This window comes from Siphateles boraxobius, unplaced genomic scaffold (assembly GCF_051911475.1).
Source record: "Siphateles boraxobius isolate OS27281-9 unplaced genomic scaffold, OSU_SipBor_1 83, whole genome shotgun sequence".
Lineage (NCBI taxonomy): Eukaryota > Metazoa > Chordata > Actinopteri > Cypriniformes > Leuciscidae > Siphateles > Siphateles boraxobius.
Genome location: NW_027509212.1, coordinates 123,025 through 144,338, shown reverse-complemented (window position 1 = coordinate 144,338; position 21,314 = coordinate 123,025). Strand labels below are relative to the sequence as shown.

The 21,314-nt window shown below is 40.9% G+C and overlaps 1 protein-coding gene across 1 annotated transcript in view; it reads left to right on the top strand.

Moving 5' to 3' along the window:
* Positions 1-21,314, top strand: part of adam23b (ADAM metallopeptidase domain 23b) — an 80,572-nt gene that overhangs the window by 17,486 nt on the left and 41,772 nt on the right. The window contains exons 4-9 of the mRNA XM_077221469.1: positions 3,552-3,615; positions 15,878-15,960; positions 16,198-16,261; positions 17,329-17,401; positions 19,635-19,681; positions 20,880-20,945. Coding sequence (XP_077077584.1) covers positions 3,552-3,615; positions 15,878-15,960; positions 16,198-16,261; positions 17,329-17,401; positions 19,635-19,681; positions 20,880-20,945 — 397 coding nt within the window. The remainder of the gene's footprint in view (positions 1-3,551; positions 3,616-15,877; positions 15,961-16,197; positions 16,262-17,328; positions 17,402-19,634; positions 19,682-20,879; positions 20,946-21,314) is intronic.

Sequence of the window (21,314 nt, the reverse complement as noted above, 5' to 3'; positions counted from 1 at the left end):
GCTATTTTGTATCTTCGACTACCGCCGTCTTCTTCATTCACCCATCGGACGTGACACATCACAATTTTAAATCATATTATTTGGGGAAAAAAAGCATTTAAAATTAGGTGAAAGACCACTGGGCCTGAGCATGCTATTGTTGCACATAACATAGCAATATTCATAACTGTGCAAAGAATTCAAAAACCTTTAGAAACTCATATTTCATAGTTCAGCATCACACACCATGAGATGGGTTGAATAGAGAGATTAAAAAATACCCAATTTCTCTCCAAAACGGTACCAATGTTAGTGTTTTGATAAATGAGAATCACTAATATTATCAGATTACCTCACCTAATGCACTGAAAAAGGCTAAGATAGTGAGCTAACACTAATTACACACTTTAATTCCATGCTATTAAATATGTTACAATTTAAACGTAAATGCACATTGTTCTAGAAGGGTGGCATCATCCCTTACATTTTACACGGCTACATTTACTCACATTGTAATGCTGATAATATAATTTGTAAGGAAAATTGAGGGGTCCTTTGGCCCAAATGGACCCGACGCATTTAAATATATATATTTTTTAAATCATAGCTTCATCGGAATGGTCTGAAATTTTGTGACTTTTTTGGTACTTGGTATATGAACACCCAAAAAAATTGGGGACAGGATTTGAATAATCTAAGTGGTTGTAAAAAAAATTGTCACACTCAGGACCTTCGGGTCCAAATGGACCCGCATAGGAAATGAATGGCAAATTGGCAAAAATGTGAAAATACCGTGTTTTTTTGTGCGTACAATCTACAAATCAGCCACGATCCAGAAAAAAAGCACACAACAGTGAAGGGGTGAATCTATACAACATCAAGAGTGCAAAACCGACACATCCACACACACACACACACACACACACACACACACACACACACACACACACACACACACACACACACACACACACACACACACACACACACACACACACACACACACACACACAAAGAAACAAACAAACACACACACACACACAAATGCATGTCTCTTTGTAGTCTCGGCGAAGCTGTTTTATCAGCAGCATCCACACACAAAAAAACAAAAGTTGAACATTAAAAATGTTTTTGCGCAAGTGCACTTGCCAAATGAAGACGTATTGTATAATGCATCAATCAAAAAAAGTTGTTTATTAACGAGCTGTAGTCACGCACTGACAGAAATGCAGTTCAAGTTAACGCCATGGTTCATAGAGTACACTGATTCTGAATCTGGCGGCATGGCGAGCGCGAGACGCGGCATTGCACATATTGTGACGCGCGTCTCTCTATAATGTGATTGTGAATTAAATGGGAGCCGGAATTCACCACATTATGAACTCGTCACGCAGTACCCCCAAACTCAGACCAAATGTTAGGCCCTGTAGACAGGCCAGCCAAATAAATATCATATTAAGCAGAAATGTGAAATGTACCTTTAGCATATTAGAGGAAGACGCTGATATCTGGAATTGAATTGATGCGTGAAGAATGCACTTCCACAGCAGTCACGAGTAACAGCACGAATAGGTGGTTAAAGTTTTCTATGCTTTATTTGATTTGATGACAGTCACGAGACCGATTACTCGATCCAATCACGTTGATGGATAACAAAAAAACGACCACAAACAGAAGGAAAATAGCGGAGAAAAAGTACCGATACATCACTTAAAATGTACTCAAGTAAAAGTAAAATTTCACAATTTTTAAACTGCTCAAAAAAGTACAATTTCTGAAAAAAACTTCTTTAATTACAGTAACGTGAGTATTTGTAATTCGGTACTTCACACCCCTGACTGTAACATTCGTTTGTTTTTTGTGTCAAGTTGCAGTTTGTTTGAAATAACAAACCTGTTCACCCGAAGGAAAACTCAACGAAGTGCTATTAGAAGACATCCTGTCAGAGCTTTTTGGTACATAACAGCCACCGTAGATGCAACACGCATTTGGAAAAGCGAGGCGCTGGAGAGCACAATTCGTTTGAATGCAAAATACAATTTTACCGCTAGATGGGAGAAATTCCTAAACAATGTACCTTTAAATTAAATATCAATTGGCTGGCCGAGAAGCAGAAAGTTTGTCAAAAGAGCACCTTTAGGTGGTGAGTCATTGGGGAGAGACCCGTTGCTGTGGCTTTTCCTCCACGGTGCCTTGACGCTGAGGCCTGCAAATTACACTGGGTTACTGGCCTTGGATTTGGCCGTTGTCCTGGAAGGCCTGTCTACGGCTCCCTTTGAGCCTATTGAAACTGTTCCAGAGAAATTTCTCATGTTAAAACGTGTTTCTTCTGGCTTTAATGTTTCTTAAGAGAATAGGAGATCTTTAGCCCCTTCGTGTTTAGAGTTTGCAGCAGGTATTGTGAAAGCTTTTCTACACCCTAGACTGGGTTACATTCTAAATTCCCCGCTTCAGGACTCCTAGACGAGGGTCCCCAGCATCTAAGCAGAGTATGAGCAAGTGGATAGTTGAGGCTATCTTTCTTACATATGAGGCATTTGGTAAGCCTTTACCTATGGGTTTCAGAGCTCATTCAACTAGGAGTGTGGCAGCTTCTAAAGCCTTATTGTGAGGCGTATTTTTTCAAGATATGTGTGATATGGAAAGCTGGTCCTCTCCGCACACATTTGTGATTTTTTTTAACCTAGACTTGGGCTCTACACCAGGGTCCTAGGTGCTCATATTTTAGTTGTGCTCGTCATGATTTCACATTAGACAGTCACTTGTCAGTACGTCGAGACACTGTGTTGCCCTAACATACCATACCTCCTGCATGCCTGTTATCTACTTGCTTTGACATATCAGAAGCTGACATTGTTTGATGCGGGTGCACCTTATAGCTTCCTGGTCCCGCTATGATTTCAAATGTGGTTCATGACGCAATCACGCAGCGGTGTTCCCATAGCGTCACTACTATGACACAGCATCTCGTTCACTTCTCAGGGAACAGTGGTTAGAGTCGTAACCTGAGACGTTTGATTTAGTTAAACTTAACATCATACTTGTATTTGCACTTTATGTATACTTCTAGGGTTCCTATTTAGATATTATTTTTTATACTTAAAATAATAAACCTTTAACTGTACTTGAATTAGACTTTGTTAACTCCTATATGTACACTACCTATAAGTTATGCCAATGATTTATGTATTATTTTCGTTAAGTATATTTCGGAAAAATACAAGACTATCTTCCATACTGTGTTATTTTTTGTTTAAAATAAGTATACTAATATCACTTGAATACTTCTGTGTATGGGTATGTTACAGAAATGCTAAAAAATGCAGAATGTGCATTTTTGAGTGTATGTTGAACTGAGTGTAGTGAATTTTCACCTGAATTATAGGCTCTGGTCCAACAAAATTGGATTCAGATACCTTCCTTTCAAAGCAAATACTCTTCAGCTGAAGTTGGCTGAGAAAACAGTCCCAATGCGTAAACCTGAGCCAAAATACCAGTCTTCTGATATCCAGAATCAACAGATAATCATAAGTTCATACCAGTTCATATTTGTGTGTGTTTGTGTGTTCCAGTGACCTGCTGTCTTCAGACTATGTGGAAATACACTATGAGGAAGGGAAGCCCATCCTCGGGAAGGTATAAACTAGACCTTTTCAATTCATTGTTTGTCACTTCACTCTGAACTGTATAGCTGCTTTTCCCCCGTCGGGCCAAACTGTTCTCGTTGCTTAACCCTTCCATTCCGTGCTGATCCGGTCCAGCTGGTATGGAAATGATTTCATTTTCCATTGTGGGTCTGATAAAGAAGCTCTTTGGAATGTAATACAAATGCGTCAGTCGTTGTTTTGGTAATGCAAGAGTTGATAGATAGATATATAGATAGATAGATAGATTAGATAGATAGATAGATAGATAGATAGATAGATAGATAGATAGATAGAGATACTTTATTGATCCCGAAGGAAATTAAAGTGTCCAATAGCTTATACATATCATACATACACATAGAGAGACAGACTGTCACGGCGTGCACACAAGAAAAGGTATGGTCCAAGTGCAGTTTAATGGGGTAATCCGTGCTCACAATCCAACCAGGCAAAAGGTCAAAATCCATACAAGACAGTCCAAAAAACAAGAAACAACCAGGAGTGGAACAGAGAAGTGTAAAATGACATTAAACAAGGAATCCACAACAATCACAGAAACAGAATAGGTATAAATAGACAGGTACAAACAATGTGAGTGGGAACAGCTGTGTAGCCTGGCTAACGTCAGACCCAGACGTGGGTCTGGGAACCACATGTTGTTTTTCTCGTATTTGAGGCGTGGTTTACGAATTCCCAGAGCCGTTTATAGGGTGCTATCAAATGCGCCTGTACGTAGCTCATAGCCAATCGTTTCAATTATACCAGATGACGTCTGTAGAGCGACAGAAATTAGACGAGGAAGAAGACGATTGGTCAGAGATTTATGTGTACACGATGGCGTTCAGCGACTATTGCCGTTTGTGCTGCATCGAAAGGTAACTTCGTGTTCACTGCCATGTTGAATCCATAGGTACAAACAAACTGCTTCGGTGTGTCGCATAGACGTCGTCATCGTCTTGCTGCTCCCTCCCTGTTCTGTGATTGGTCCCCTCGCTGAGGCGAAAATCTGGTCCATGGAATCCAGACTGACTAGCAGCGTGAATAAAATCGTGCTGCACGCAAAGCAGCATGGGGAAACCCAGGCTAACAGCTGTGTGCAATCAGTGATGAGTTCAGACAAAGGATTATGGGAAATGCAGTTCCTGAAGAGGTGGTGACGGTATGGGGCAGAGACCTCTAGTGGACACCCAGGGAACACCAACCAGACACTGTGACACAGACAAGACATCCACGCAAACATACAAACTACAAAAAATACAAAGGAAGATGTCAATAGTGTGCCAGTAGTGTGCCATAACCGTAAGGGTAGATTAGTAGCATGTTAAAACTGCGGTATGGGAAAAAGATTGCAGAAAGTTGCAATGGTATCATAGTGCAAGAGAGTACCATTTCAAGTACACTGCCAGTGCAAATTCCATATCCTACTCAAGTACAACAGGCTACACAATCTATCAAAAATAGAATAATCATTATTTAATTACAACCCCAAATCAGAAAAAGTTGGGACATTTTGTAAAATGCAATAAAATCAAGAATCTGTTATTTGTTCATTCTTTTTAACCATTTTTTAACTGACAAAAGTACAAAGAAAAGTTTTCCAATGTTTTCACTGACCAACATAATTGTATTTGTAAATATGAACAAATTTGATGGCTGCAACACACCCCAAAAAAGTTGGGACAGAGACATGTTTACCACTGTGTCACTTCACCTTTCCTTTTAATTACACTTTTTAATCATGTGGGAGTTGAGGATACTAATTGTTGGAGTTTTGCCAGTGGAATATTTGCCCAATCTTGTCTGATACAAGACAGCCGCTCAACAGTCTGTCATCGTTGCCTGACTCTCCTTTTCATGATGGGTCATATATTTTCCATAAGAGATATATCTGGACTGCAGTAAACATCAGGCACATCCCTTCTGTGGTGCAGAGTGTCTAGAAACAACTCAGTTTTAGCATGTGCAGAATGAGGCCTGGCATTGTCTTTCTTCCCAGGAAAGATGGCATCTTGATGGGAGTTTATGTCTCTGTACAATCCAAATATATGCCTCCATGTCAATGGTACCTTCACAATAATGCAAGTTACCCATACCGTTTGCAATGATGCACCTCAATACCAGCACAGATGTTTGCTTTTGCACCTGTCGCTGGTGAAAGTCTGGTTGGTCCCTCTGTGCTGAACTCTGTGTCCATTTTTTTCCAAAAACAAGCTGAAACATGGACTCAACTGACCACAGCAGACATTTCCACTTTCTTCTAGACCGTCTGAGATGAGCTCAGGCCCAGAGAACTCGCCGGCAGATCTCTTAATGCAGAGTCAGACTGTGTTCAGTGAAAACGGTTTTCCAAATTACTCCTGAGCACATGTGTCTGTATTTAACGGATTAGCATGATGGTATCTTGTGCAATGCCATCTGAGGGCTCAAAGGTCAAGCACATTCAACAGAGGTCTACTGCCTTACCCAACACAGACTGAGATTTCTCTGGATTCCCTGAAGCTTGTGACAATGGTATGTATGGAAAATGATAGAATACATAAATGCTTTGCAATCTTGCATTGAGAAATGTGATTTTTTTTAAATTGTTTGACAATTCTCTCAAGATATTTGGCACAAAGTGATGAGTCATGATCCATCTTTGCTTAAAAAGACTGAGAAGCACTTTCACACCCAAACATGATACCCTCAACTATTACCAATTCACCTGCTCATTGTGGACTGTTTCAAAAGAGTAGGATAATCTAATTTGGATAATCTTTTCACTTTTATTTTGTCTCTGTCCCAAATTTTTTGGGGTGTGTTGCAGCCATCAAAATCTAAATTTGTTCATATTTACAAAATACAATTATGTTGGTCAGTGAAAACATTGGAAAACTTTTCTTTGTGCTTTTGTCAGTTAAAAAAAGTTGAAATAGAATTAACAAATCACAGATTTTTGATTTTTTGCATTTTACAAAATGTACCAACTTTTTCTGATTTGGGGTTGTAACTATACATACAACTATACCTATTCAAACAGAAAGACAGCAGCATGGTTTATAAAACCATACAGGCAAACTAGCAGATTGGGCAAATGGCTAATGTAGCTAATAAGGGAGTCAAACAGTGCCAATCAGTCCAGTCCAGGGTAGATTATATTTATGTATAAAGGCATGGTACAAAGGGTAGTTTGAAGAGCAGATGTAAACGCTTAAATCAGTCACACTCTACAATCACACTCCTCCCCTTCGGTGTAGCATTGAAGAGCTGAATGACCGCGTAAGGACGTACGCAGCCTGTCTGTTTTGCAAGACAGGAGCCTGCCACAGAAGCATGCTCTTCTGCTTGAGATGGTATGAGATGTAAATAGCGACTGTGTTATGGAGGATGATCAAATATTTATTTTATTTTATCATTAACTTGTTTAGTTTGTTAGCCGACTGTTCTGAGAATTCCAGGCTATGAACGGTTTGTAATAGAGCCGTGCCAAACCAATCTCAAGTGGAAATATGGATTGGAACTGGATTCAGTTCAAATCAACTGGAATGTAACTGGACGGTGGAAAAGCAGCTTAAAGAATAGTTAGTCATACAATTGCTATTGTTATCATTGTAATAATAATAGCCTTATTATTTCATTTGAAAACATTTCTGCTGAACCTCACTCACAGACTATCGTAACTACAATTGGGAAAAGAACCCCAGTTCATTTGGTTTCGTGCTTAAAATTTATACTGTGTAAAAGTGTCAGATGTTTTCAATGTGCAATGTATTAAATACTCTTTTAACTTTCCTGTTAATAATATCCGTAGTTAATCACTGGGACTCAAATGAGAATGTGCCAATGGAATAAACCTCAAATGTATTAAATGAAACTGTCGCGTACTGGCTTGACATGATCATCCAGATTCAAGAGGTTTGATGCAGATGCACCACAATAACGCGTGTAAGACCGCTGTACGCTCAACGGTTAGAGAATACCCATAATGCACTGTGAGGGTCACGCTGAATAAAGTCCCGAATCTCGCCAGAAGATGGCGCTCACAGCTGAATCATCCATCCATCCAGTTTCCAAACCGCTGATCCAATGTGGCTACAGCGTAATATCATACAGGTATAAATTCCTTTGTAATTGATTATTAAATTGTTTAATTAAGGTTTATACATAGTTTCCATGACAGAGTTCAAGATAAATCTTTTCATCAACTGGGGCTGCCAATTTCAAATGATTATTAAACAGCAAGCACAAACTGGCAGCCCTTCCTACGCACTCAGTGTCCGAATTCACCCACTCGTTTCATTCCCTCCTTCAAGTGGACTTTATTATTAGAGTAATGCAGGCAATAGTGAATGAATTACGGAGCGATTTCAAACGCAGCCAAACCACAGGAAGACAACACAGACACAGGAAGACAACAGAATATCAAAATAAGAGTCCATGAAACAGACACGGAGAAACGTAACAGAAACAAGTTATTTTCACTCAAATATTACTGAAAGTTCAATGCACTTTATGTAAAAAGTGCATAAAAAAGTTATGTTTAAGTAGAAAGTTATGCTTGATTTTTGTTAACTAGAAAAAAAGTTATGCTAACTCATTAACTGATTATATTAAACAGAACTCAAACTGAATCAGTTTCAGTAGTCTCTAGTTCCCTGCATGCTTTGCTTTAGACTTTCTAAGGAGAGAAAATGTTAAAATTAAATTATATTTTATCTTTACACTGATTTGTTTAAATGTAGTAACTGCACTTGCTGATAGTAGTCTCAGTCATTGCTGTGCAATTTCACAGTTTTTAAACTTAAATCATGTTTTATTAACCAAGTTTGGTAGGAGCACGTTCAGATAGTCTACCCAATCAGTGCGAGAGTAAGCTTAGAGCCGACTCCTTACTCTCGATTATTCGTATCCTAGCCAGGGATGGGGGCGGGGGTGCTCTGGGTTTTGGCCAAATTCAGAGCTCGGAGCTCTTTCCTTGGACAGCACGCCAAATACACATATTTTATACTATATCCGATTATATATATGTGTGATTGAGAAAATCATCCTAACTCGTTGGGTGTTACAGTGTAATAATTTAATAATTTAACCGTTGTGTGACGGTAGAGATGAGATTTCTCTGGAAAATTGACACAAAGATTGTGAGAAAGGGGAGAGCAGCAGAAAAGAGCTTGACCGGAGGGAGAGAGAGAGATAGAGAGGATGCTGATAAGTGCTGAATCCGGTAAATCAAGACTTCACTGCTGAATCAGCATGGCTTGTTCACCTGCAGGTCAGGTCACATGACCAGCAAACGTTACTCCACAATGGCAAAGCAGAGAGAGGCTGAAGACCAGTCGAAGAATCACTTTTATAGTTGATACGAACATCAAACTGTTAAAGATTTGCATTCATGCATTTGTACACAGATACCCACCATACAGGAAAATGTATAAAAATCCTATCTTCACTTCCCACGCTATATGCAAATTTATGTCAATGAAAGTAACAGATAATCGAAAACAATCAACTTATTTCAAGATCAAAAAATGCAATAGGAGTGAGAAAAAAAAGGAAAACAAACATTTTTGGAGGGAAAAGACTAAATGGAATCGGTAAAATTCTCAACTTTAAAGATGTTCTTGAAACACATCTTCAAATGCACCTGAACACATCATCAGTGATGTAACCTGGGGTCCTCGGGTGTTTCGGGTCTTTCAACATCAGACACCCTCGCCCAGGCGACCCAGCCACGGCTGATCAGACCGCGACTTGTGTTCAGGTAGCACTCGCTTGCCCCCATGGTGCTCCTCTACGGATCCAGAGCCATCTCGAGGCTCTCTCGGCTGCGTCGGTGGTGTTCTTGAGCCAGTAAAGGCTCTGTGGAGGGAGCGCCCCACAAAGCCTCTGCAGCCAACCTCGATAGGCATGCATTTCGCCTTCCAGCCCTGTGCTCGGCAGTCTGTGACCAGATGTTTATATTTGGTCATCTTTCTTTCATGGGCTTCTCCCAAGCGGTCCTCCCATGGCACGGTCAGCTCCATGATGATTATATTCTTGGTACTCTCTGAGACTAGAGTGATATCTGGCCTCATAGTTGTGCTGACGATGTGCTGGGGGAATTTCAGCTGCTTCTCCAAATCCACAGAGAGTTTCCAGTCCTTGGCTGATGCCAGAATTCCTGCTGGTGCCTTCCTCCCCGCCTGTGGCTGTTCTCCTGCCCTAACAAATACGATTGAGCGAGTGGTGTTGCTGCCTCGGCCGCCTTTGCTGATCTCTTTGCTGATGGTGTCTGCAATAGCTTTCAGCACCTGGTTGTGACGCCAAGTGTAACGACCCTGGCCGAGCGCTGTTGGGCAGGAGCTCAAAATGTGCTCCAGCGTTCCACGAGCAGGGCACAATTGGCAAGTTGGTGTGTCTGCTTTCCCCCACGTACAAAGGTTTGCTGGGCTAGGCAGGACATCGTACACTGCCCGAATCAGGAAGGTTATGCGGTGCGGCTCGCTTTGCCAGAGGTCCGTCCAGGTGACCTTGCGGTCCATGGCCTGCTCCCACCTGGTCCAGGCCCCCTGTTGCCCCATTCCAGCAGCTCTGCTCGTCCTTCCTTCCTCCACAGTAGCTCTGCCCTCTTCAGAAATTCGGCTGCGCTTCTCCTTCCCCTTCAACTCTTTATGTCGAGGAGGTGTTGGGAAAATCCCCAAGCCTGCTCTGCCTCGGGCCACCGCTCCCACAAGCTCTTTGTGCCGCAGTCGAGCCTTTGCATCCAGCACAGCGGCTTGGGCGCTCCACTTCCTCCCTGTCTTCACCAGCACTCCTGCCTGGGCCACCTTTGGGTCGTTGGAGTCTCTATACATCAGAACCTCATGTGCCCGAGTCACTTTAAACTCCTCTTCCAGGGATTTCAGAGGCAACCGGAGCATTGTGGTGTTTCCATAGAGGGCGATGTTGCTGAGACTCCTGGGCAACCCTAACCATCTCCTGAGACAGCTGCTGACCTTTCTTTCCAAGGTCTCCACCTTGGAAATGGGAACCTCATACACAAGTAGTGGCCAGAGTATTCTTGGCAGTATACCATGTTGGTAAATCCACGCTTTAAACTTGCCGGGGAGGCCAGAACGGTCTGTTGCTCTTAACCAGCTGTCCAGCTCCTGACCGGTCAACTGGACTGATGCGAAGTCTCTGAGGCTACTGTCAAAAACCTTGCCCAAGCTTTTCACCGGCTGTTCTGACAGTGATGGTATCTCTGCTCCTTTGATGCTGAAATGGAACCTGTCCGTGACCTTGCCCTTCTTCAGCACTAGCGAACGGGACTTGGCTGGTTTGAACTCCATCCGAGCCCACCGGATGAGCTTTTCCAGCCCTTGGAGTATCCACCTGCCTCCTGGCACTGACTCTGTGGTGACTGTCAGGTCATCCATAAATGCTCTGATTGGCGGTTGGCGGACCCCTCCTCTACTTTGGGGCCCCCGACACTCAGGCTCTGCCGATTTGACAATCATGTTCATAGCCACCGCGAATAGGATCACAGAGATGGTGCAGCCTGTGATTATTCCCACCTCCAGTTTGTGCCAATCTGATGTCACACCTCCTGCGGAGACTCTCATCCTGAAATGGTTGTAATAATCCAAGATGAGATCTGCATATGCTGTGGCACATGGTGCTTGGTCATGGTGGTCTGGACAAGCTTGTGGGGGATAGAGGCATATGCATTGGCTAGGTCTAACCACAGTACCGTAAGGTCTCCCTTGTGTTCACGAGCTTCCCGGATGAGCTGAGTCACCACTCCCGTATGTTCTAAGCACCCTGGGACTCCAGCAATTCCTCCCTTTTGCACAGATGTGTCTATGTAGTTGTTAGTTAAGAGGAAGTTGGTCAGACGCCTTGCTACTATACTGAAGAAGATCTTGCCTTCCACGCTCAGCAATGATATTATTCTGAACTGATTGATCTTCTTGGAATCTTTCTCCTTGGGGATCCAGACTCCCTCAGCAAATCTCCACTGTTGTGCCACCTTTCCTCTTCTCCAAATGACTCAAAAGATCTTCCAGAGTCGCCTGAGTAGCAAGGGGCAGTTCTTGTAGACCTTGTATGGGATTCCACTTGGTCCAGGGGCAGAGCTAGATCGTGCCTTACGCACAACCTCCTGGACTTCTTTCATCAGTGGCTCCCTGCTGTCAAACTCCTTGGTGGGGGGAGGTGGATCTACAAGGATGTTGCACTGGCCCAACTCTTCCTCCCGGAGAGGGTCACTGTAAGTGCTGTGCAGATGCTGGTCAATTTCCTCTTTTGAACAGAGCAACTTGCCGTCACGCTTCTGTCCCAGGAGCTGTTTAGTGAAGCCGAAGGGGTTGGCAATAAACGAAGCTCTCTTTCTGGATCTCTCCTTTCGACGCCTTCTGTGCCATTCTGCTCTGCGCAAGGTCATCAGGCTTTTCCTCAAGACAGCTCTCAACTCCTCCAGGGGGGGGGGGGGGGGGCGTTGCTCCTCACTGGCTTCCTTGTACCGCTTCTTGAGGGACTTCAACTCCTGCCGGATTTTGTGGATCTTCGCTGCTCTGTGGTTCATGGAATAGGTGGTTGGAGTTGATCGCTTCTCCTCGGCACCGAACCTCTCCTGTGCTAGGCTGGAGATGATGGTCGTCATTGCCTGCAGCCTTCGGTCCACATCTCCCTTCTCTGTTGCTTCAAGCACCTTGTCAACGTCCTCATCGAACTGCCTCCAGACTGCCGTCTTACAGGCCTGTGGCCACTTGATTCGCACCTTTGCCTGGGGCAGAAGACTTGGGGGGACGGTTAGTGGCACACGGAGGCTCTGAGCGCTATGGGATGCTTCCTGGCTCGGCTCCTCCTGCGTCTCATCAGATGTAGCATCTGTGCGCAGTGACACATGTTCGTTCTCCAAACACTTCATCCTGGCTTGGTGGATCTTTAGGCCACGGCTGTTTTTGCAGGTTTTTCCGCACCTGCATACTGCGGTCGTTGTCGTTTCTCCATAGCCATTAGTCAGTAACCTTGGGTCTGTCAGATTGGGGTTCTCATTCTCCCCCCCCCCTCTCGGGCTCCCCTGGGGGTATACTTCCATGAGTCGATCTGTAGCTTCAAAAAGGGTTCCTCCTCTCGGAGAATGTGGTTTGGGCTGCCAACCCTTCCCACCCCTAGTGCTGTCTTTCCAAGCTGCCAACTGTCTCTCCAGTAGTCACCAGCCTCTTCCTGGTTGCCAACCAGTCTATTCCTGGGAGTCACTGGCCTTGCCAGAACAGGTAGCTCTTGAAACACATCTTCAGATGCACCTGAACATATCATCAGTGATGTAACCTGGGGTCCTCGGGTGTTTCGGGTCTTTCAACATCAGACACCCTCGCCCAGGCAACCCAGCCACGGCTGATCAGACCGCGACTTGTGTTCAGGTAGCACTCGCTTGCCCCCATGGTGCTCCTCTATGGATCCAGAGCCATCTCGAGGCTCTCTCGGCTGCGTCGGTGGTGTTCTTGATGGCCCTGCTCCTTGTTGTTCCTGCAATGCCCAGCGCAGTAAAGGCTCTGTGGAGGGAGCGCCCCACAAAGCCTCTGCAGCCAGCCTCGATAGGCATGCATTTCGCCTTCCAGCCCTGTGCTCGGCAGTCTGTGACCAGATGTTCATATTTGGTCATCTTTCTTTCATGGGCTTCTCCCAAGCAGTCCTCCCATGGCACGGTCAGCTCCATGATGATTATAAAAGATGAAGATGACGAGATTAAAGATGAAGAGATACTGAGCTGCTTATCTGTTACGGGCCATACCGTACACAGAGATATATCTTTAGTCATAGGAAAGTTGCTGATCACTAATATAACTTCTCCTCTATCTTGCTGCCGACACTCTCCACTACAGGAAGTAGCAATGGATCATTTGACTTCACTCTTATTAATTGTCGCTCCTGAAAGTCGCTTTTCATTTGCATCAAGTTAAACATATAGGTGCGTTGGCATCATGTGGTAATTACCGCAACCATTCGGATCTGTAAAAAGCCTTCATGTGCTTGTAGAACTTGTAATTACAACGTGTACATTTTCTGAGAGCTATGACTGCTGTACCACCTGACCACTGCAGATTTAAGGTGTGTTTGAATTGAAGCAGCGCTGTGCAGAGCGATCGGTGTGTATGACATCAAAGTATCGCAAGAGTGATTTGAAAGCATTCAAAGCTTTATTTACGGTAATTACGACATGCCGTGAACGCAGCATATCTCAATGATGGACACGCCAATGGTCAAGCACTGGTCACTCTGCCAGCGACACACAGTGACATGATCCTGTTCATTTCAGTGGAGAGCTGGCAATTTCCGGCGACAGTGACCTTTAACGTCAGGATGTAAAAAAGTGAAGAGTGTAGTCAAAGGAGTGCACGTGATTCTTCACTACATCCTGTAGTGTAGTGTTGGCGGCAATATGGAGAAGTTCATTTTTAGCAATAAAATAATTCTCTATGATTTACCTGACCTCATACTTGCCATGCTGACAACGAGCTTGAATGGTTTTGTGAACCCAGATAGACCAGCGATTGCACTTTTGCCCCAATAACCGCGATGGCAAAAAGTCGTTCATCTTAATATTAAAGTCCCCCTGTGGTGAAAATCAAGCTTTTGTTTGTTTGTTTGTTTGTACTGTATGTCTATGTGGTGTTTTTTTATTTGCTTTAAGACAAACCATGTGCAAATTCATAACTCAACAGCATTGCTGAGTATTTTCTCCTGCAGTGAACCAAATATATTCTCAAAAACACAGTTTGAAATCGCTGGTGTTTCTGACGTCACAAACGTAACCAATCAGATCAACGTGTGATCGTCAACGAGTGGATCTCTGAGCTGAGTGAGTGAGGGTGTAGAGTTACATTCAAGCTATTTTAAAGCCTGACGAAATAATTTTTTCAACGAAAAAATGTAATTTTGGTGATCAAAGGTGATTTTTAAGGGATAAAATTATTGACTACAGTGGGACTTTAAGCATTTTAAGTATTGATTCCATTTATATTTAGTCTTTTCCCTCAAATGTTTGTTTTATAGCTGCTAGAAAACGTATTCATTGTCTACAACATGGAATAACATCCGTGACTGTCATTGTAGCCAAGCTCTCACACTTTTTTAACCCATTTGGAAGGAGTAAAATGTACAAATGGCTTTAACAAGCAGATGCATTTGCACTTCATCTGGAAAGCGTCTCAGACCTCCTCCTGAAGTGGTTTGAGTGATCAGATTTATATCTGTCTCGAATGCATTTCGGAGGGCATTTACTCCTGGGGCCTCATTTATAACCGTTGCGTACGCACAAAACAGGCCCTGAAAGATGCGTACGCCACTTGCGACGCATAAGTTGTGATTTATAAAAACAAACTTTACGTAATTTCACTCACCGAGCCTATCCCATGAAGCAAACATCCATCCCTTCTGAAATGTCCGCGCCAGCGAGTGCGTTGGGCCGTTTAGTGAAACTGATGCAGCCTATCTAAAACCGTACTTTCATTATACGTCCTAATCATAAATAGGCCTACAGTGCATGTTCACAATACAGTTTAAATAAATAAAATAATGATTTAAACTATTTTTTACTTGTGATATAAACATTTAGATTAAATATGCCATTCTCATTAATGGTGTTAAACACTTAAACTAGGCTACATGAAATCATTACTGAGAAGTTACAACATTTTTATATTCAATAAATATAAACATTTGTTGTGGATGCAATGCTTTTGAACACTTTTCCTCTGGCATGCTGTGTTTTAATGTCTTAACTACAGAGATTATTTGCTTATCATGATAATAGCAGATTGTCTGAGAAAATAGACCTTGTTGTGCATTATTTGCACAAAACAATTTTTTTCCATTGAAAATATAAATCAATTAAAAATACTATTTGGCCAGTGGAAAAGATTGAGAAAAACTTTCTCTGAAATGTAGTTTAAACTATTTGATTTATTGAAAAACAAGGCAAGGATAGGCTATTAAATAATTTTTACTAATGATATCCGTATTTCATATTTTCGTAATGTCTGGAACCGTTAAACATGTATCACGTGGATGAATAATCATATGCAAATGATATGCAGATGAGGATATGCATAGTAAAACTAGGCGTTTTAAGCTCCATATATGGTTATTTCGGGGTGGAGACGCATGTGCGCACAATGATCGTAATTCGAAATGTACATTTCGGAGGGCATTTACACCTGGTCTTTTCACGATCGGATAGCTGTCCAATCAGAGAAAACGCATGAAGTGACCATGTGTCCTAAGGCCCTAAATGTGTGTGTTGTCAGGGTGGAGAGCACTGTTACTACCACGGCCAGATCAGAGGGAATGCCGACTCGCACGCCGCTCTGTCCACCTGTGACGGTTTACAGTGAGTACTGCACTGAATCCATACACCTCAATAATGTCTCAATACTGACTTATTCAGTTGTTTTCCCCAAGTTTTAAGTTAATTTGAGTAATGTATGTTTATGCTACAGATTATGTTCCTATGACTCGATGTACTGTGGTTTGTAATGTGTCTGTATGTTTTCCTCATTTCTAAGTTGCTTTGGATAAAAGCAGCGAAATGAATCAACATAATTGTCTGTCTCTCTCTGGCACCCAGTGGTATGTTTGATGATGGACTCCATATGTACACAATTGAGCCACTTAATCAGACTCACTCTATTGTAAGTTTTCTTTTCTAAATATCATTTTTATACACTTTAAGACCAACTTTTATGGAACTCAAGCACATTATCTAATTCTGTTATTATTATGTGGTGTTGAATAAATAGTAAATTCATTGAGTTAGATGTAATGTTCCTGAAAGAAATCAATACTTTTATTTAGCAACGATGCATTAAATTGATCAAAAATGACAGTAAAGACATTTATAATGTTGCAAAAGATTTCTATTTGAAATAAATGCTGTTCAAACGTTCTGTTCATAAAAGAAAGACACTGCATTGCATTTTCCACACTTCATTAAGCAGAATAACAATTTTCAACTGTGATTATATGAAAAGCAGATTCTTGAACATCAAATAATCCTTCTGAAGGATCTTGATGCTGAAAATTCATTTGATCACAGGAATAAATTACAGTTAATATATATTCACATAGAAAACAGCTATTTTAAATGTAATAATATTTCACAATATCCAGGGTAACATACTAATACTACTGTATTTTTGATCAAATAAATGCAACATAACGATAGTGTAACTTGATGAAAATGTAGTATGAAAATAAGTATTTCCTGTAAGCATACAAATAAAGCCTAATTTTCCATTAGATTACTTATTGAATATTATTCTTATAATAATTAGGTATGATTTGTAGGCAGCCATATTTAGCTTCTGCAAGTTTCAAAAGATTATTTTGGTCAGATGAAGTCTCCAATAAGAATATTTTCAAATTTGTTATAAATAAAGAAAATGGTTGTATCATTTTTTGATCAGTAGAGTCGTTCTGTTACTACAGCTCTAGTGTAGCTATTTCCTCTGCACATCAACTCTAAACACTTTAATAAACTCCACACACACTCTCCTTACACACAGTGACTCAAATACATCTCTGAACTTTAATTTTAAACTAACAAACCATCCTCTAAAAAAAAAAAAAATCAAAAATCAAACTGCACAATTCATTATAAACACTAATCAAAAGCACAAGGCCATTTAAAACTCTGATATGTGCAGCTTTGGGTGAACTTGATGAGGTTTGGCTGCTCATACTCTGTGTTCTTCATTAGGAGGGAACAGCGAGACCACATGTGTTACGCAGAACCAATATCCTGCAGCAAACCCGTCCTACAGGAGATGAAGGTACACACACAGTGCACATCTGAAGGAATACTTCAAAACTCAAAACACTAACATCTTTGAGGGGAAACAATGCATATAATTGTATTTAATGTGCACTTGTAGTGTACTTCAAATCTTAAAAATATATTGTTTAAAAACTGAAATGAAAGGCCATTTAAGTGCAGAAACTTTCAAGACTGTTTCATAACACACTTAAGTTGACTTTTAAAAAGTGCACTTTGTAATAATGTCAAACTAAAAATTTAATGTACATTTTATTTCAAATCAAATTTTTACATTTTAATAATCTTTTACCATGCTTTAAAGAAGTACCCTTTTTTTTGCAGTGTTGACCAATATACAAAAGCACATTTAAAGTACTTAATTAGTTTCACAGTAGCTATGGTGGTTACAGAGAGGCATGTCTCCTTCAGACAGAAGAGTTGAAGACGTGCAACTCACTCTTTTATACACACAGGCACAAGTGTGTGACATCATCAAATCTGCCAGTAAAGTCTGCCAATAAAATTGGCGTGTGCAGACACCGGTCATGCCGAGGACGTTCCCCATAGTGTCAGCATCTCGTTCCCCGTCTCAGGGAACCAGCTCACATATGAGACGTTTTCAATATAATATGGGGTGAACTTTCTTTAAAGGTGCCTTGTGTAATGTCCGCCAAAAAATTAATTCATACTCCACATTCCATACCAGATGGGGGCAGTATACCTCCAGAAAGTGAGTTGGTCTACTCTAGAGTAACAAACGAGAAACGGCATAGTCTCTATGCTCCGCCCCTACCTTCACAACGACCCTAGAGCCATAGCCGAAGCCGAGCCAACTCCTAATAGAGGACGTTTTGACTCCAGAGGAACGTTGGTTGATGTCAAGTGATTTTTAAATATGACATCTTCAAGCTGCTCCCCTTCACCTTCACCAGAGAATATGTTCATATTCGTTTTGTTCATATTACATTTTTATTGTTAGTTTGAATTCCATTAATTTGACAGACAGCATTCGCTGATGTTGACCAAGCTAGCGCCACTCAGAGCTGCCAACTCTCACAATTGACACTTTTCACACGCTCTCAGTCACGCCACACATCAATTTTGTCACGCACAGAAAAATCGCAAAGCAAAGAGGACACGGAGACCGACAGACTAGACAGATCAGGTTAGTTATGATATAAAAAAATCTCAGCTCTCAGATTCTGTCAATTTTATTACGCAATTCAAACAATAAATACCGTTTTGGCGATCCCTAGTAGCGCACGTGACCCGATCATCTCTACTTGTTAATAGTAAAAACACACGAACACTGTTGAAAGATACAGTAGGCTACAACTTACCAAAATGTATTCCTCATACATTATATCGACCAATCATTTATTTTTAATCAGCGTGCAGAGGTCAATAACATAGCTGGGAACACAAATAAGTCAGATTTACCTCAGGAAAGCAATTTAATAAACATAATATAATTAGCTAATGTTACATTTTAACATCAGCTTGGTAGAGACGGGCTCTGGTAGATAACAGGTGAAAACCGGATCGGATCTGTGGGTAGAGCTAACTATCAAACAGAGTTATTCGTGTATTGCAGTTTGGCTGGTGTTGCCCGCATACCGCCTCCGATGCCCGAAACTGGAATTATGAAACCTGTCGGGCCGTGGCTAGTAATTTAGCATGCTAATTCAGGTTGATATCTCTGCAGCACTATAACTTGTCATTTTTTTAATGACATCATCGCCCTTATTTCTTCTCATTCTTTTGATGCGTGTAACTCATTATTTTGGATATTGTTACCTCAATTCTTACACATGGCACCTTTAAAGAATCATTCAAATATACAGAGAACAAATGTCTGCATAAGTCTGCTCAATGATACTGTAGACCGCAGAAGACTTCAAACTTAGCCGTCTACAAAAATAGCTTGTTTTTTAAAGTCTGTAGATTCGCAGTAGCATGAGAGTTTTGTGTGTCCCTTAATAATGAAAAAAAAATTCCTGACATAAATTTTGGCTGAGAGCACTGAGTGAGGTTTTCTCAGTTAGTCTACATCTTGTTTGGAGAAGAGAGAATGTGCGCTTCGTGTCACTGAAAACAATGATACACTATTGTTATAAGATATCTGTTTTGGGAAGAAACCTTTGGGAAGGAATTTAATCACTTTCAAGGATAACAAACATAGGAAGGGCTGACAAACAAACATATGTGTATGTGTGTGTGTGTGTGTGTGTTTGTGTGTGTGTGTGCAGGCATGGAGGAGGATTTGTCTTGGCTTCGACGGAGGAAAAAGCGAGCTGTAAGAGTTTGAGCTGATGGAGATAGGCCACAAGTGATCCACTGTGGAACAAAACACTGTCAATGCAAACCAACACACATCCCATAATGTCAAACAGATAGACTCAGACTCAGCCTTAGAACTGGCACTTAAACTGCATAAAGTCCATACTAGATCGTATTCATGCATTTCAAACACTAGTAAAGTAAAAACAGTTCGACACTGGTGTCTGGATGGGAGGCTTTTAAACAGGTGAACATAAAACACATGAACATAAAACATTAAGTAGCTAATTATGAATAAATTATTCCATTTGTTTATGTTATGCTAATGCAAACAATATTTGATGCAATTTTATGAACTAGTATTGAAATATTTCCTAATAATGGTGTGCTTCTGAAAATTAATTGTTCAAAATGTTTGAATTGTCAACCGGTGCATCAGTGCAGCTACTTTCTATTTTTATTAATTAAAAGAAAAACAATTTTACCTGTGATGACAAAATCCTATTTTTAAAGAAATAAACTAATACATTTATTCTGCAAGGATGCTTTAAATTCACCAAAAGATACAGTAAAGATTAATAATGTTACAAAGATTTCTAATGAACTTTCTTTTCGTCAAAGAATCCTGAAAAGAATATTCTTATCATGCTTTCCACAAAAATCTGAAGCAGCTCAACTGTTTTCACTGATAATAATCATAAATGTTTCTTGAGCATTAAATCATCATATTATACTGATTTCTGAAGGATCATGTGACACTGAAGACTGGAGTAATGATGCTGAAAATTCAGCTTTGATCACAGGAATAAATTACATTTTAACATAAAGAAAACAGCTGTTTTAAATTGTAATAATATTTCACAATTGTGTACTGTATTTCTGATCAAATAAATGCAGCCTTGGTGAGCTATAAAATAATCTTACCAACCCCAAACTTTTGAAATGTACATTCCCATCACCAGAAAAATGCAAGCTTTCACTAGACAAAAAAGAGTTTGTTTTTGAGGCCATAAATTAAATTGTGTTGCTGCAGAAGTATGTAAATTGGGATCCATTCAAAATCTTTGATCCATAACAGGGCACATTCCTTTATCCATAAATGTAACAGCAGCACATTATGAGAGTGTGTAATGTATGCAAGTGTTTATAGGACAGTTTTCCCTGTTCTTGAGGAGCAGCTGAGCCATGCTTGTGTTTCCCTTGTCCTCCTCCAGATCCCGAGGAACCTGTTTGAGGAGATGAAGTACATAGAGCTGATGATCGTCATCGACCACAACATGGTGTGTTTAAATGCTGTTTTGAATATAATAGTATGTGAGTGTCTTTGGCACATGATTTCCGCTGTGAAGAAGTACAACTGAAGAAGCAGTACTTTTAAAAAGAATATGGGAAAAAATAGGGCAACGTGTTTTTCCATGTTCCGCTTTAACTCATCAAAATAATTTGACCAATTTTAACTTGCGTTTTTAACTAGTTATAGAAGATTCAATTTGGCAAGTTAAATAAATAAAAAAATTGTTGAAATGACATGAATAGCCAATTTGATTAAACATACAAATTTAAAGGGATTGTTCACCCAAAAATGAAAATTCTGTCAGTATTTACTCTCCATCATGTTGTTCAACCCCGTAAGACCTTCGTTCATCTTC